This window comes from Ovis aries, chromosome Y (genome assembly GCF_016772045.2).
Source record: "Ovis aries strain OAR_USU_Benz2616 breed Rambouillet chromosome Y, ARS-UI_Ramb_v3.0, whole genome shotgun sequence".
NCBI classification, from domain to species: Eukaryota; Metazoa; Chordata; class Mammalia; order Artiodactyla; family Bovidae; genus Ovis; species Ovis aries.
Window position 1 is genome coordinate 7,413,724 of NC_082741.1, and position 16,479 is coordinate 7,430,202.

At 33.5% G+C, this 16,479-nt stretch overlaps 1 protein-coding gene across 4 annotated transcripts in view; it reads right to left on the reverse strand.

The window, feature by feature from the left end:
- LOC132659055 (probable ubiquitin carboxyl-terminal hydrolase FAF-X) overlaps positions 1 to 16,479 on the reverse strand; it is a 140,898-nt gene that overhangs the window by 26,938 nt on the left and 97,481 nt on the right. For all 4 annotated transcript variants that reach the window (XM_060408678.1, XM_060408676.1, XM_060408677.1 and 1 more), the window contains exons 26-32: positions 15,645 to 15,814; positions 12,410 to 12,518; positions 11,922 to 12,068; positions 10,679 to 10,825; positions 8,549 to 8,771; positions 4,937 to 5,157; positions 3,010 to 3,200 (exon numbers count right to left, since the gene is read on the reverse strand). In XM_060408678.1, the coding sequence (XP_060264661.1) occupies positions 3,010 to 3,200; positions 4,937 to 5,157; positions 8,549 to 8,771; positions 10,679 to 10,825; positions 11,922 to 12,068; positions 12,410 to 12,518; positions 15,645 to 15,814 (1,208 nt within the window). The remainder of the gene's footprint in view (positions 1 to 3,009; positions 3,201 to 4,936; positions 5,158 to 8,548; positions 8,772 to 10,678; positions 10,826 to 11,921; positions 12,069 to 12,409; positions 12,519 to 15,644; positions 15,815 to 16,479) is intronic.

A 16,479-nucleotide genomic window follows, 5' to 3' on the forward strand; every position in this document is an offset into this window, starting at 1 on the left:
ATGAAAGACCTCAAATGCCACAACTAAGATCTGACATAGCCATAAGTAGTTTTAAAATCCTTAAAATGATTACCTAAAAATCGGTATGAAGAATTATCATTAATGTATATAGAATTTCAACTTTAGGAAGGTGAAAAAAGATAGTGGTACACAAATGTGAACGGATATAACTGGTGTCACTGAACTATATACTAGAAGATATTTAAAATGGTAAATAATAATGTTTTACAAATTTTACCACAATAAACAGTAAATCAGAGTCAAAAGAATTTCATTAAAATTAAAAATTTTTGTGCACCAAAGACACTACTAAAAAAAGGAAAAAGACAATGTGGGGGGGGGGGGATGTTTATAGGTAATTTATCTAAAAACGTAGTATGATGACTATATAAAGAACTCTTGTAAAAGAACAACAAAAAGACAGTGTGTACCAGAATATGAAGTACCCTGAAAAAAAAAACTGTCAAAAATATAAAGATGCTCAATGTTATTAGAGAAATGCAAAGTGAAACATAAATGATATATCACTTCACATGCACAGAGAAGCAATCATTAAAAACAAGAAAACCAAAACAACACAAACTCCCTCCATATATTGGTATGCATATTGAAAATGTGTACTCCTCACAGTCTGATGGTGGAAAAATAAAATGGTACAAAGGATGAAGAAGAGTCTGATGGTTCCTTGAAAGGGTAAACAGAGAATTACCACATGATTCACCAAATACACATCTTAGATACATACTAAAAGAAATAAAAACTTATATAAATACAAAAAGTTATAGGATATGACTGTTCACAGAAGTACTGTCCACAACAGGGAATAGATAGAAACCATCCAAAGATCCATCCACTAATGAGTGAATAACAAAGAATATAGATTATTCATAAAAATGGATCATCATTTAGCTATGAAATGAAGTTCCAATACATGCTAAAACAATGGTATACATTAAAATATGCTTAGAAAGAAACTAGTCCCCAAATGCCATACTATGATTGAATATATATATTCAAAACAGGCAAATTCATATAAAGAATGGTGGGTTTTAAGAAGGGGAAATGAGGAATGCTTCCTTAACAGGCATGAGGATTTCCTTTTGGGTGATAAGAATATTGTGGAACAAGACTGCTCAATAATAATACTAGTGATTGTACATTTTCAATGTGTTAAGTGCCAGTGAACTTTCAAATGGTTGTTACGAAGGTTAATTTCATGTTAATCAACTTTGCCAGAAAAGAAAAAACACACTGAGAACATAGTGTGTCTAGACTGTAGGTAGTACAAAGTGCTTTTTAAATTGTAAGCTTTCCACCATTATATGGTGGGAATAACCATAAAGGCAAAAATCAGAAACATCATATTTAAACACACATTACAATTTAGAACATTAAAGTACAAACATTTTAATTCTGTATTACAATGAAAAAAACTTGACACATCTATGGATCTAGCTATACCTAGAGGTAGAAATACACAGATACACACATCCATGTAATACAGTTCTGCTATCTAACTATAATTACATATACCTGCACATATACAAATAATGGAATGAAACATTTTAAGATGAAAACTCATCATATAGTAATCTAAAAGAATAAGAACAGAAATGTTAACCAGAATACTAATAAAATCTTCAATCACAAAGAGAATAAGATTTTAATAAAAATTTGTACAGTAACACGTAAAGAGAAGATAGACATATTTGCCAAGTGAGAGAACCGAAAGAGGAAATATGCATATTTGGTAGGAAATATTACAAAGGCAAATAATTCTTTTGACCTAGGTCGAGAGTTTTAATCTGGAGAATACACTCTTAATCTGACTCTTTAATAGGCATGAGGATTTCCTTTTGGAGGAGAATACATAAAAGTTATATTGAAAAATAATGCGGGTACTACAAATTCATGAGTTTAAAAAATCTATATCCTATATAAAAAATACTGTCCTGACTGAAACACAAGGTGACCCAGAAGTTATAGGAGTCCTCTGCTTACCCACCTCCAACCACTTAGGAGGTCCTGTGCTGAAATAAGTTCTTAACACTTATAAAGGACTATAGCCTTCCTCTATTTGGATATGAGTGCTATTTAGTTACAGCCAGAGCTGGGCATGATACAAAGCCTTGATAAAATTAATGAAAAAGAAACCTGATCAAAATGTAATTGAGCTTTTAAAATAAAACAGTAGAATACATTTTATTGGTCACTTGAGTAGGATGCCAGAAAACTACACAATTACTTTATAAACATAAATGTAAGAAAAAATGAAATTGTTATCTGTCCCAGTTCTGATGTAGGTATTATTTTAAGGTTATTTAACTGATGAAGGACACTTTTCTTTATACTGAGTGATTCTTTCCTATCATAAACATATACAGTCTCTATCTTCACCAGGAACATAAAATCATGTTTGAAGTAGGACTGTCCATTCACAAACAGGGAATAACATACTTGAATCAGCTGAAGCCTTGTAATCCTAGTTAAGAACAGCTCATGAGTGAAGTCAACTCGATTGCCTACACACCATCACTGAACGAAGAGTGGTTTTATACATACTAAATGGCTGGGGGAAAAAAACCAATAATATTTCATAACAACTGAAAATAATATCAATTTGAGATTTCAGTGTCCATAAAAAAGGAGTTTAACAGAGCCACACCTTACTCATTTAGGTATTGTTTATAGTTGCTTTCTTGTTACAACAGTAGAGTTGAGTAGGTGTGACAGACCATTATGACCTGGAAACCTAAAAAATACAGGGGCAAAAAAAAAAAAAAAAACTAAAAAAAGAAAAGAAAACAACAAACTGACAAAAGAAAAGAAAACAACAAACCAAAGTCAGAACCAAAATGCAATTAATAAAATTCACACTGGGCAAAGTCCCTAGATTCTTTATTCTTAACTACAAACAAACAAAAAAACAAACACAAAGTAACCCCCACCCCTACTCTTAGTATACTGAGATTTTAATAAAACTAAAATCATCATTCACCCATAATTTACCTGAACTGTTTCCAAAATCCTCTGGGGACATAGTATTGTAGCCGGGAAGCAGCTAAATGACCAAAGATAACCTGAAGGTGTCTCAGAACACCAATATTGTACTCTTTCCTATCTTCTGTTTTATTTAATGCTGGTTTGTCTTCAAATTGATGAGGGTATCCAAATACATCATCTCGGGGATCAACATTACTCTGAAGGTCAAAAAATATCACTGATGACCTAATTTAACTTTAAAAGTATAGTGAAATAAGTTGAGACAAATACAAATAAATGAGTAATGATCTGTATTATTTTATACTGAGTATCTAAAGCACATAACATTCATTTTTTAATATTAGTGCTTGTCCCCCCAAACTCACAGATGGACTAACATTAAAAAAAACCACACATTAAAAACCGTAATATCCACCAGAGATAGTATAAGAGACAAAAATTTGAGTAGACTGGACTGGTGATTTGTGAGTGCTTTATGTAAAAACCTTTGGGGATATGTGTTACTTAGTCTTTCTAAGATTCAGTTTTTTCTTGTGAGATAATATGTTCTTCACAGATTATATGAGATAAATTATGTGATATGGTCTGAATTATTAATACTTAATACAGTAATTAAGAGTACCTTTGGCCAAAACAGAGATGGAGTTCTAAAGGTCTTTATCATTCTACAAAGAATTCAGTTGTTTTACAGAGCTAAGTATTTTTTTATACTCTTTGCTCCAAGTTTGAGGCTTATGACATAGAAGTAAATACCCAGTTTCTGCCCTTGAATAGCTCACAGCCTAGGAAAAGAAACTAGTAAGCAGGTAGCTAACCATTCTGCAAGGCTGAGACACATAAAGTACAGGGATCAAGTAGCAAAGGTAGATATCTCATCTGAGATTCTACTGCTTTTTCTGCTTTATTTTCTTCTTGGGTATATGACTAGCTATCTCTTATGCTCAACTTGGCATCCTAGCAGTTAACATGGGCTATAGAACTAGATATTTAACATTCCAATTTTCCTTCAAAGAGTGGTTATTAAGCAAGTATTGGTCTGTGCACCCCAAATGGTGAGTCTAAGAAATGTAAACCTAACCAGATCCTAATGATTAGCCAGATCTGAGAAGAGTAACGTAAGTTATATGTTTCAGAATATCTCTAAGTGATGGACCACTACTTGAGAGCCAAACTACTCTTGGCAAGAAAAGGCTAGAAACACGGGAATGAGGAAAAGAGCATTCACTACATTTAGAATATTCTATTTCTAGAAACTTATTTAAAGGAAAAAGTGAAAGACTTAAAAAACAAAAACAAAAACCCCACTGTTTCTACATAAATATCACCAAAACTCCTTTACTTATGTTCTTATGAGCTGTATCTTAGTTTCATTTACTCTGATCAGCCACTAAAACCTAACTTTTCTATTACTTCATTCTGTACTGGATACTCTTGATATGTAGCCTTATTATCTGTTACCTAACCTTTAGCTTGATTTAAAGTAGCAGACCAATTTGTTTCTTTGTGAGAAAAAGCTGTTATCTGACAAAAATATTTAAACTATCTTAAGAATAATCAGATTATAAAATGATAAGTGAAATCAACTAAATGAAATAATATATTTTAAAAGTTATAGGATGAAAACATAATCTCATTATTTTAAATGAAGATATCGATCACTTTACAATTTATACTTACCAAGGCCCACAGACATGATTACATTAACTGCTGCTTTAAAAAAACAAACAGAAAATGTGTAATAAAGATTATCAACTGCAGCTTAAAGTCTATTACATAAATGAGCACTATAATGTGCCAAAGACAGTAGATCAGATATTCTTGTTCTATCAAATGAAGTTTAAAATAGTCGTAGGTATAACATTCTAAGAGAGAAAAACAGTATCTAGTATGAAGATGTTAACAACAAAGGAAAAAAACTGTAATTAAAACTTACTTCACTGTCCTGCTTCTCATCACCAAACATATCATCATCTATATCACTACCTGTGCCTTCAATTGCAAGAATACTATTCCTGATGGAAGGAATCATGTATAACTGCTGGATCACAGAATTCATATAACAAGTAGCACCAGCATTTTTGAGTCCCACAAATCCTTTTGGTGGGCGGGGTCCAACAGGTGGTAGATATTCCCACTCAGTAAGTGCTTCACAAGCTAAAAGAAAAAGAAAAAAAGATGCTCATAATATGAAAATAATGATTCTGTCCACTGGTAGCTTTGTTGCGCTACAAATTAAAATTAGCAAGAATTCTATTACCATCGTTACAAAAGTATATTAAGAGACTACATGATTTTAGTAATATGTGCCACTATACAGTGCTGAGTTGCCTTCAAGTTCTTAAATTGAGAAATATTACAATTTCATACCAAGAATAGTAATTATAAAAATTAAACAAACAATAGGCAATAAAAAGTACAACAATTGTCAACACTCCTGGTGGGACTTTAAAATGAAAATGAGAAAGCCACCATGCAAAAAGTCTGGCAGCTCTCTATGGAGTTACAAATGATTCTGTAATTTTACTCCACGATGTCTATTCAAAAGAAATGAAAATACCTATCCACATAAAATATGCACATGGATGTTCATATCAGCATTCTTCATAACAGCCAAAAACTGGATTAAAAGTATCTACACATCACAATTACATTACAATTAGTACCACCGAAGGCTGTGGTGGGAGGGACAGAGAAGCTGAAGATGATGAATGACTACAGAAGGTCATAAAAATTCTTTGGGGGATAATGGGAAAATGTCATGACATTAGATTAGGTAATGGTTGCAAAACACTAAAAATAAATGAAAAAAATCAATGCAATTGAAATTATATCTCAATAAAGTCATTCAACTAAAACCATGTGACTTTATACATATTTATTTAAATTTTCAGTTTTAATTCCCTATTTTATAATTAAATTAATTACATGTTAGTGACTCAAGATCAAGTGAGTTTCAAGTCATAGTTTCACATCACAAAAACTTTAAACTTCAAGTGAATGTTTCCTTCCTTATACAGTGATGAAGGAGAAGCAAAAATTGCTTTGGCTACAGTCAAGTTTTATTTTGAGAAGTAAACAAGAGTATACTTGAAGGTCTGTGAGAAATATAAAATACTTTATAACCCTTGCCACTTCTCATATAACCAAAAACAACCATTAATCAGTAACCTGGAGATGGATTACATAAATTACTGTTGTTGTTGTTTAGCTGCTCAGTTGTGTCCAGTTCTGCAACTCCATGAACTGTAGCACACAAAGCTTCTCTATCCTTCACCATCTCCCAAAGTTTGCTCAAAGTCATGTCCATTGGCACGGTGATGCTACCTAACCATCTCACTCTCTGCTGCACCTTTCTCCTCCTGCCCTCAATCTTTCCCTGAAATAGGGTCTTTTCCAAATGAGTCTGCTCTTTGAATCAGGTGGGTCTTTTAATTTCATACCATGTGCACTGATTTCAGACCCCAAGAAAACGAAAGTCCGTCACTTTTTTTTCTCCCATCTATTTGCCAGAAAGTGATGGGAGACCAGATGCTATGATGTTAGTTTTTTGAATACTGAGGTTTGAGCCAATTTTTCCACCCTCCTCTTTCACCATCAAGAGTTTCTTGAGTTCCTCTTTGCTGTTTGCCTACCTTTCTTAAAAAAAAAAATCTCTAGTCTTTCTCAGTCTATTGTTTTCCTTCATTACTTCACATTGTTCACTTAAATAGGCTTTACTACCTTGTTGCTATTTTTTTGGAACCCTGCATTAAAACAGGTATATCTTTCCTTTTCTCCTTTGCCTTTCAATTTACATTTTTTCTCAGTTCAACATAATTTACACTTAACTGCAAACAATATGGCCAATAATTGAATTACATATACTTTTAATATGGCATATTATACTAAGTGCAAAATTTAAATAAAACAAAGGATGTGTGTACAGTATATTTATTGACTTTTATAACAAAATGAAACAAATTAACAAAAAGGCTATCCATAGTTAAAACATACATATACAGACAATGTCTGAAGCAGGATTGTGTATGAAGTTAATGTTTAGTGCATATAATGAATAATATAGTCATTAAATTCTTAAGCTAAGTAAGTTTTCAAGAAGCACCTCTTTAGATTCTACAGCATAATAAGCTCAGTAAGAAACTCCCAAAATGTGACTGAAAACTTATATTCTGAAAGAAAGTATAAGAAAAATAATTTCAGATGCAGTTAAGAGATGCTGTATATTACTTCGCCATGTCTTGACTTTGTCTAATTCAAGAACAAAGAAACTTTTGATGAAAGTGAAAAGAGGAAAGTGAAAACACTGCCTTAAAAATCAAGATTCAGAAAACCAAGATCATGGCATCTGGTCCCATCACTTCATGGCAAATAGATGGGGAATAAGTGGAAACAGTGAGAGACTTTATTTTCTTAGACTCCAAAATCACTGCAGATGGTGACTGCAGCCATGAAATTAAAAGACGCTTGCTCCTTGGAAGAAAAGTTATGACCAACTGAGACAGCATATTAAAAGGCACAGACATTATTTTGCTGACAAAGGTCAATATAGTCAAAGCTATGGTTTTCCAGTGGTCATTTTATGGATATGAGAGTTGAAATATAAAGAAAGCTGAGCACCGAAGAATTGATGATTTTGTACTATGGTGTTGGAGAAGACTAGTGAGAGTTCTTTGCACCACAAGGAGCTCAAACTACTCAACCCTAAAGAAAATCAGTCCTTAAAATTCACTGGAAGGACTGATATTAAAGCTGAAGCTCCAATACTTTGGCCATCAGATCCAACAAACTGACTCCCTGATGCTATGAAACACTGAAGGCAGGAGGAGACAAGGATGACAGAAGATGAGATGGTTGGATGGCATCACCATCTCGATGGGTATGAGTTTGAGCAGGCTCTGGGAGCTGATAATGGACTGGGAGGCCTGGCATGCTGCAGTCCACGGTGTCACAAAGAATCAGACACAGCTCAACTGAACTGATTTTCTTAACATTAGATTTTATGACCATATTTTCTGTTATGTTAACTTACTCTCCACTTTTTGAATTTCAGTTCTTAACAGGTCTAAAGAAAATGTCCTCCTTTACCCACATTAACTGAGAACAAAATAATATACACTAAAATAAAATCTTACCTCTGGCAACTTTCTTAAAACTCAGATCAAAATAACTGAAGCTTAAAAAAAAAAATCTTTCCAATGAATTTATTTTAGGTTTTAAGTACAAGTCTGGGACATCAAATCTGGCTTATTAGTCTGGCCTTTGGATTTAATTTCATATATGATGAAAGAAAGCATTCTTTCAAGTTACCTGATCAATTACCAGAAGACATCTAAAGTACATTTGGAAATTTTTCTGTATAAAGGCTCTGTGCTCATAATGGTCTGTGTATGATTATTGAAATCATTATACTAAAATGACAGCTAAACCAATCTAAAAGTTGCTAAAAACACAAACCTAAGTTAAATGTTTCCCAAAAGAAAAAACCCAGTATTTTAAACATGGAAATATTACTAACCAAAAGAGTTTTTGAAGTTAAAATACTTACTAGTTATTGCTGTTCCTATGTAATACATTTCAGTCAAACAGTCTACTATCTGTTTGAGATTCTTTACACAGCCAACAGCTAATGCTACAAGTAGTTCAAACCCAGCATTGATGGTAGCTGGTGAACTACAGACCGGGATAGCCTGTTCAGCTGGTAGTTCTCCATTTCTCATACACTGCAGGTAAACTTTGGAGGCAGGAAAGATGAAATCATCTATTACTTCCTAAAGGGTTGAAAAAAAACAGATTATAAATTGTTTGTAATATTTACTTTATGAAAAAGTATCCCCTGGAAGGAAAAGAGTCTTCTAATTATTTGATACAATCAATGTCTCATCTCAAATACAACTTTGGAGTTTCAAATAAAATCAAATTCTATTTTAAAAACAGAGTGTAATAAACTCACTTTTTTTGATATTAAGCTTTTTTAAAAACCTTGATTATTAAAAAGATACTCTAAATAAATCTACCTTAATTAAATATGAACTGAAATTAGAGCACTTTGAATAAAAATGAAATACATCAAATGACTCTTTTCCTTAAATTGTAAGGGATAAGTGAAAGAACTCATGAAATAAATATGATGTAAAAAATAAAGTCTTGTAAAATAAAAGGTTTCACTTTCAAAGTTAGAAACTCAAATTTAGTAAATAGCAAAGTCAATTAATACTGCTTGTTAACTTTCTAAAACACTTTATCTGAGCTTTTTCTGAACTCAAGATTACTGGGTTGACCAAATAGTTTGTTCACTGCTTCCCATAAGCTGGCTCTAATAGCTCTCAGCTGTCCTTAAGTTCATTTGAAACAACTGTTAGACTATACTGTGACAGCTATCATATAAGCATGTATTGAAAAAAAAAATCAAATTAGTGATTTTTAATGTACTCATATTAATGCTGAAGATGGAGGAAAACATTTTCATCATATTATGCTTTATTCTTTCAAGAAAGGCAAAAACACAACTGAACTGCAAAAAATGATTCATGCAGTGTATGGAGAAGATGCTGTGACTGATCAAACAAGTTAAAAGAGGTTAAGTTTTGTGGAGATTTCTCACTGGATGATGCTCCACCATCGGGTAAACCAGGTGAAGTTGACAGTGATCAAATCAAGACACTGGGAACAACGTCCTATCACCCAATAGATAACTGACATACTTAAAATGTCCAAATCAAGTGCTGAAAATCATTTGCACCAGTATGGTTATGTTAACTGCTTTGATGTTTTAATTTCACATAAGTTAAGAAAAAAAAAAATCCCTTCTTGATCCATTTCCATTTGTTTCTTAAAAACATTTTGTTTTTAAAACAAATTGTGAAAGTGATGAAAAGGGGATATACAGTAAAATAATGTCAAACCAAAGATTGTGGAGCAAGTGAAATGAATTACCACCAATCACACCAAAGGCTGGTCTTCAACCAAAGGTGATGTTGTGTATATGATGGGATTGGAAAGGAGTCTTCTATTATAAGCTCCTTTCAGAAAAAAATCAAATGATTAATTCCAACAAGTACTGCTTACAATCAGACCAACTGGAAGCAGCACTCAATGCAAAGTGTCCTGAATTAGTGAACAGAAAATGTATAATCTTTCATCAGAATTATGTAAGACCGTATGTTTCTTTGATCATCAGGCAAAAACTTCTACAGCTTGACTGGCAAGTTCTGATTCATCCACTGTAATCACCAGATACTGCATCTTTGGATTTCCATTTATTTCAATCTTTACAAATCTCTTACTGGAGAAAATTTCAATTCCCTGGAAGACTGGAAAAGGCCCCTGGAAGAGTTCTTTGCTCAAAAAGATAAAACAGTTTTGGGGAAGATGGATTTATGGAGGTGCCTGAAAAATGGCAGAAGTTAGTGGAATAGAACGGTGGATACATTGTTTGATAAAGTTCTTCATGAAAATGAAAAATACACCTTATTTTTACTTTTAAAAAAGAATATTTTGGCTGACTCAACACTTAAAAATTACTGTAACCTTTACAGAGATGAAAGTTTTTCTAAAGTAAATAATTAACAAAAAAGGTCAAGATACCTTAGGGATGAAACAGTGTAGAAATCACCAGATCTGCTAACAACATTCAAAAGTTCAAGACAACTACTTACTACTAAAATGTAGAACTTACTTTAACAAGATTAGCACCTCCTTTTTCACAACCAATATGATACTTTTTCTCAGGTGTTTGAAAGGCCAATAACTCTTTTGTTACCCCAAGGTGGCCTTCCAAGATAGACTCTTCAACACCTGTTTCACCTCTACTTTTAACATTATCCTGTCAAAGGAAAAATATAACAGATCTGACTTAAAGAAAAGAAGGACAAAAAAGATAAGTATAAAAGAGAATTGGAGGAGAGTGGTATCTCAGATAATAATGCTCCCAAACCTGTTCATTCAAGTGATTTATTTCTTCCATACAACTGTATCTTAAACAGTAAATGAAAGCAATTTTGCCCCAACAGGACAGACACGGTCTTGAGATATTTCTGGTTTTCTGCGATGAAATGGGAATTACTAAAAAACTATCTACTGATTAGAACCCAAGAATACTGCTCATTATATTACAATACATAACACAGCTCCTCAAAACAAGAATACTTCATCCAAAATTTTAATGGTACCAAGATGAAGAAGCTAGAAAAGTTTTCAGAGAATGCTAATCTAGAGGAAAAACACTTAATAAATTTCAGAAATATATTCTCATAGAACTCTGTATATATAAAAAGTAGGAAATGATGAAATGTAAGTATTAACATTTATTTAAAAATTTTTAACTTTTATTAACTATGATGATAAAAAAGTAGCAAATGATGAAATATAAGTATTAATCAGACATTTTTTATTTAAAAAATTTTAAAGAACTTTTATTAGTTATGATAATTTGGAGAAAAAAAATTTTTTTAATAACAAATTGGAGGAAGGTGAATATCAGCACTCTAAGCCCCAACTATGAAGTAAAACATTTATACAAATATATCTATATGTTGCTTCTATTAGTCATGAGTTATTAGTTTATCAATGAAAGTACATATTTTGTTTTATTACCTTGCAGGGTTTTTCTCTTGTTTTGGCTTAACATTACTCAAAACTATAAACCCTTCTTTAAAAAGAAAAAAGATTTAACAGTAAGTAATAAACTGAACAGGCTTCCCAGGTGGCTCAGTGGTAAAGACTCTGCCTGCAATGCATGAGCTGTGCACTCAGTCCCTTGGTTGGGAAGATCCGCTGCAGGAAAAAATGGCAATTGAATCCAGTATTCTGGCTGAGAAATCCCAAGGACAGAGGAGCCTTGAGGGCTACACAGTCCATGGGGTCCCAAGAGTCAGACACAACTTAGCAACTAAACAATAACAGTAAATGGAACATCTTACCCTAATTCTTTTGAGCCAGTCAATTTCATTGTTGAGAAGAACTTCAGCATTGGGCACATTAATACTATTGTTAAAAGCATAATTTAGAAGGTGCCGAAGAAGAGTGAAATAGTCACCTGAATGTTTACCTCTCTCTCTTGCTGTGCTCTGAAATACAGTAATTGAAACAACATGAATTAAGAAGTCCATGCTCAAAATTAATTGTAACTTTTTTAAAAAGCCCAGAGATCTTGTAAGTTAAGGCACAAAATCTAGTATTAATGGGATAAAAAAGATCTCTGATTTCTATTTTTCAAATAAGATCGAGTATTTTTCCCTTAAGTATTTATAAAAAGCAAATAAAAACCAATGTATAACCAGTAAAGGAAATAACAAGGAAGATTATTTGATTTATTAAACACAATTTTTAAAAAAATCTAAAACCACAATTTCCTTAATGTTCCTTAAAGAATAAATCATACTAATAAGTCTATTAAAAAATTTCTTACCCCCAAAATGGTAAAGAGCAAAGTAACGAGGAAAAGCAGAGGTCTGTGTCCCATGCAACACCTGGTGCACATTAAAAAAAACTGTTCCTGTGCCAACTGACGAACAATTCTGAAATAAAACGTCTATTTAATGTGTTGCTCTCATGAATAAAATCAACACTAATTATTTCAACACTGGTTTATCTTTAACAAGGAAAATAAATTAATAGTAAAATTACAAGATAATTCATCATTAGCAATAAAAAAAAAAAGTTATATTTCATGAAGTAAAACCTCACATTACACCCAAATAGGCTGGAAATTATTGAGTTAAAATTTATCTTTTTCACTTCTATTTTTTATTATTCTCATGTTTTACATTTTAAATTAATTTTTATCAGACTATAGTTGGTTTCAATGTTGTTAGTTTCTGCTGTACTGCACAATGGATAACTAATATCTCTTAATGTGTGACTTTCAGAATCTTTGTAAAGAACAAATAGATGAAACAACATATATCTAAATTTATAGGATATTCTTCAAACCACTCTTGGAACAACACATTTACCCTAACAGATACAAGATGCCATGTTCAGTTCAGTTCAGTCTCTCAGTAGTGTCCAACTCTTTGAGACCCCATGCATTGCAGCACACCAGGTCTTCCTGTCCATCACCAACTCCCAGAGTTCACTCAAACTCACATCCATTGAGTCAGTGATGCCATCCAGCCATCTCATCCTGTCATCCCCTTCTCCTCCTGCCCCAAATCCCTCCCTGTAGCTTAGTCACTAAGTCATGTCTGACTCTGTGTGACGCCATGGACATCTTTTCAATGAACAGTGCTTTCAGGCAAACAACCTGGTAATTGTGAGACTACTAGCATTGTCAAACTGTGGAGAAAAACAAACATGGGGACCTACCCCGTGCTTCTCCACCTGCAATGCAGGATACCAGAGTTCAATTCTGGGGCTGGGAAGATCCCTTAGAGAAGGGAACAGCTAACCACTCCACTATTTTTGCCTGGAGAATCCCATATACAGACAAGCCTAGCAGGCTATAGTCCATGGGGTAGCAAAGAGTCAGATGCAACTGACTGACTTTCACCTTCACTTTATGTCTTACTAAATGACAAATTCTGGAAGAGAGGCCCAGTAATTTACACTTTAAATACCAATCCCAAAGATTCTGATAGAAGTTTGAGGACCATTAAAACATTATATTGTATAACATCAATATTAATCTATTTGAGAAGTATTAACAACTCAAACTTACCTGAATAATCCAAATCTACAAATAACATCAATTCACAGACAGTTGTGTAAAACTGGTAATGCTTAAAACTAGTCTGTTTTGCTCTGAGAATGTGTTCAAATGGCACAGCCTTCCCATACTAGCATAAATAATAAACCCAATTATGTTTTGTTATTTCATAGAATAGTAATCTCTCTAAATTTTGACCAAAGCAGGTTCTTTCAAGCTTTGTTGACGAGTCTTGACATCAGAACAGAGCCAAACACGTTGGATGTTAGTGAGTGAACATTATAATGTGGAAAAATACCATATTTCTGTAATTGCTAGCTGCTAAAGCTCTGAAATATGTTTATTTCCTACAGGTGGGCAGATGCTTTACCACTGAGCCACCAAGGAAGAGGACTGCCCACTAATACTACTTAACAATTTAAGTGCAAAACTTCTGCAAACACCGACCATAATCCTGAAGAAACCACTCTCTGGTTTGTTTCTGGAGAACTACTGTGTTAGGAGAAGCAATGCCAAAAGTCCAGTTCTCCTCTTCCTCTCTTCATTACTCTAGAAAGTTGTATGATGTTTCATTCACTGACACTATCACAGGAGTATAAACAAGTAATGGAGGAGGAAGAGAAAGAAAAATAACAAATGGTTCAAATTAAGTGTATCTGAAGTCAGGTTACTGGCCTGACTTCAATTCACATAAACTTGCCTTAATATAAGCTGAGGCAATTTCTGAACCTTTAAAAGTCCCCTTGATTTACAAAAAAGAGAAACAGGAGTTAAAAAACTTCCAAACAGTACTTAAAATGTTGTACATGTACAGATTTCTTCACAATTTTCTGCACAGGTGACTAAATACTTTTAACAAAATTTCAAAGGTGTTTCACAATGTCTTGCTCAAGCTCACTAAAAAAATAGGTACAGAAGAGGACATGAAAAAATTGAAAACTCTGTACATTCCTGGTAAGCCTACACTGTAACTCCTGGTGGAGCCTAAAGAAGCTAAAGGATTACTACATGACCTAAGAGATCCACTCCGAATTACAAACTCAAAAGAACTGAAAATGGGACCTCAAACCAGTTTCTACTTCACAACAACAGTCACAGCAGCACTATTCACAACTGCCAAAAATAGAAACAACTGAAGTGTTCACCAAAAGGTGAATGAAAAAACAAAAATACAATACACATATAGAATGAAATATTATTCAGCATTAAAAATAAAGAAAATTCCTTAACATGCTACATGTTTGAACCTTGAGATTATGCTAAGTCAAACAAGTGAAAATCTAAAAGGATCAATAATATGTAATTCCATTTACATGAAGTGCTGACAATAGGTCAATACAAAGACACAGAATGCAAATTACAGATAAACAGGGGTAAAGAGATTCGGGAATGGGAGTTAAGTACTGTTTAAAAAATATGTTTGGGATAGTGAAAAATTCAGGAATTGCCCAACACTGTAAATACTCTTAATGTTATTATTATTCACACAGAAGTTGTTAAAATCTCTAATTTTTAGTTATAAATAACTGTATGTTTGTATTCAGTAGCTCAATAGTGTCCAATTCTTTGCAAGCCCATGGGTTGTAGCCTGCCAGGCTCTTCTGTCCATGAGATATCCCAGGTAAGAACAGTGAAATAGGTAGCTATTTTCTCCTTCACGGGATCTTCCCAACCCAGGGATCAAAACTGCATCTCCTTTATCTCCTACACTGCCCATAGAATCTTCACCACGGAGCTACCAGAGATGTAACTATATGTTAATACTTGACTGCAACTGAAAAACTATGAAAGAAAAAATCAACACGGGCATTTTCCAGAGATGAAAACATATTCAGCTTACATGAAATACATAAAAAAATTTTCCAAAATATCAAAATGCTACAAAGACAAGAAAAATGCTTCCTTATTTGACTTCTGAGAGTTTGATCAAAATAACTCATGTCTGCTTAAAGAATAAGGTCAGTCTTCTTTCAAATCAACAAAAACAATCACTTACTTGCTGGGACAATGCAATAATAAGTCAATGATAAATGTCTGCCAAGCTTTTTCTTTATTAAGTGCATCCAGGGCTGTTGGAACTAGAGCAAAACATAAAGTCATCACTTCCAATGCTTCACAGCAAACCTGTTCATCTTCCACATCTGGCTTACGGCTTGGACTGCTGGTCTGTAAAATGATGAGGAGTAAACTACTGGTGACACACTGAAGAAAACTTTCAAATTCTTCTAGTTAGCATTTAAAACTATACCCACTAAAGACCATTTGTCTTTAGTCTCTTTACCTATAGCTTTTGACACTCTTTAGAATATATCCCAAAATGGATTAAAGGAACATGTTTAATAAAAGCTAAGTACTGCTTCCTTGTCCTTCTGGATATGAGTGGTATACTTCTGCACTTATCATGATGTCTCTCTAAAGAGTAACTCTGGCACTGTACTTGAAATGTTGATTAGATTTATTTTATAGCTTTATCTACAATGCCATTTTATTAAAGAAGCAATTAGCTTACACAAATGTTGAGGAAGACTATAGAAAACTTTCCTAATGTAAAATACATTTGCCTGTTGCTGCTAAGTCACTTTAGTCATGTCCAACTCTGTGTGACCCCATAGACGGCACCCCACCAGACTCCTCTGTCCCTGGGATTCTCCAGGCAAGAATACTGGAGTGGGTTGCCATTTCCTCCTCCAATGCATGAAAGTGAAAAGTGAAAGTGAAGTCGCTCAGTAGTGCCCGACTTGGCATCCCCATGGACTACAGCCTACCAGGCTCCTCCATCCATGGGATTTTCCAGGCAAGAGTACTGGAGTGGGTGCCATTGCCTTTTCCAT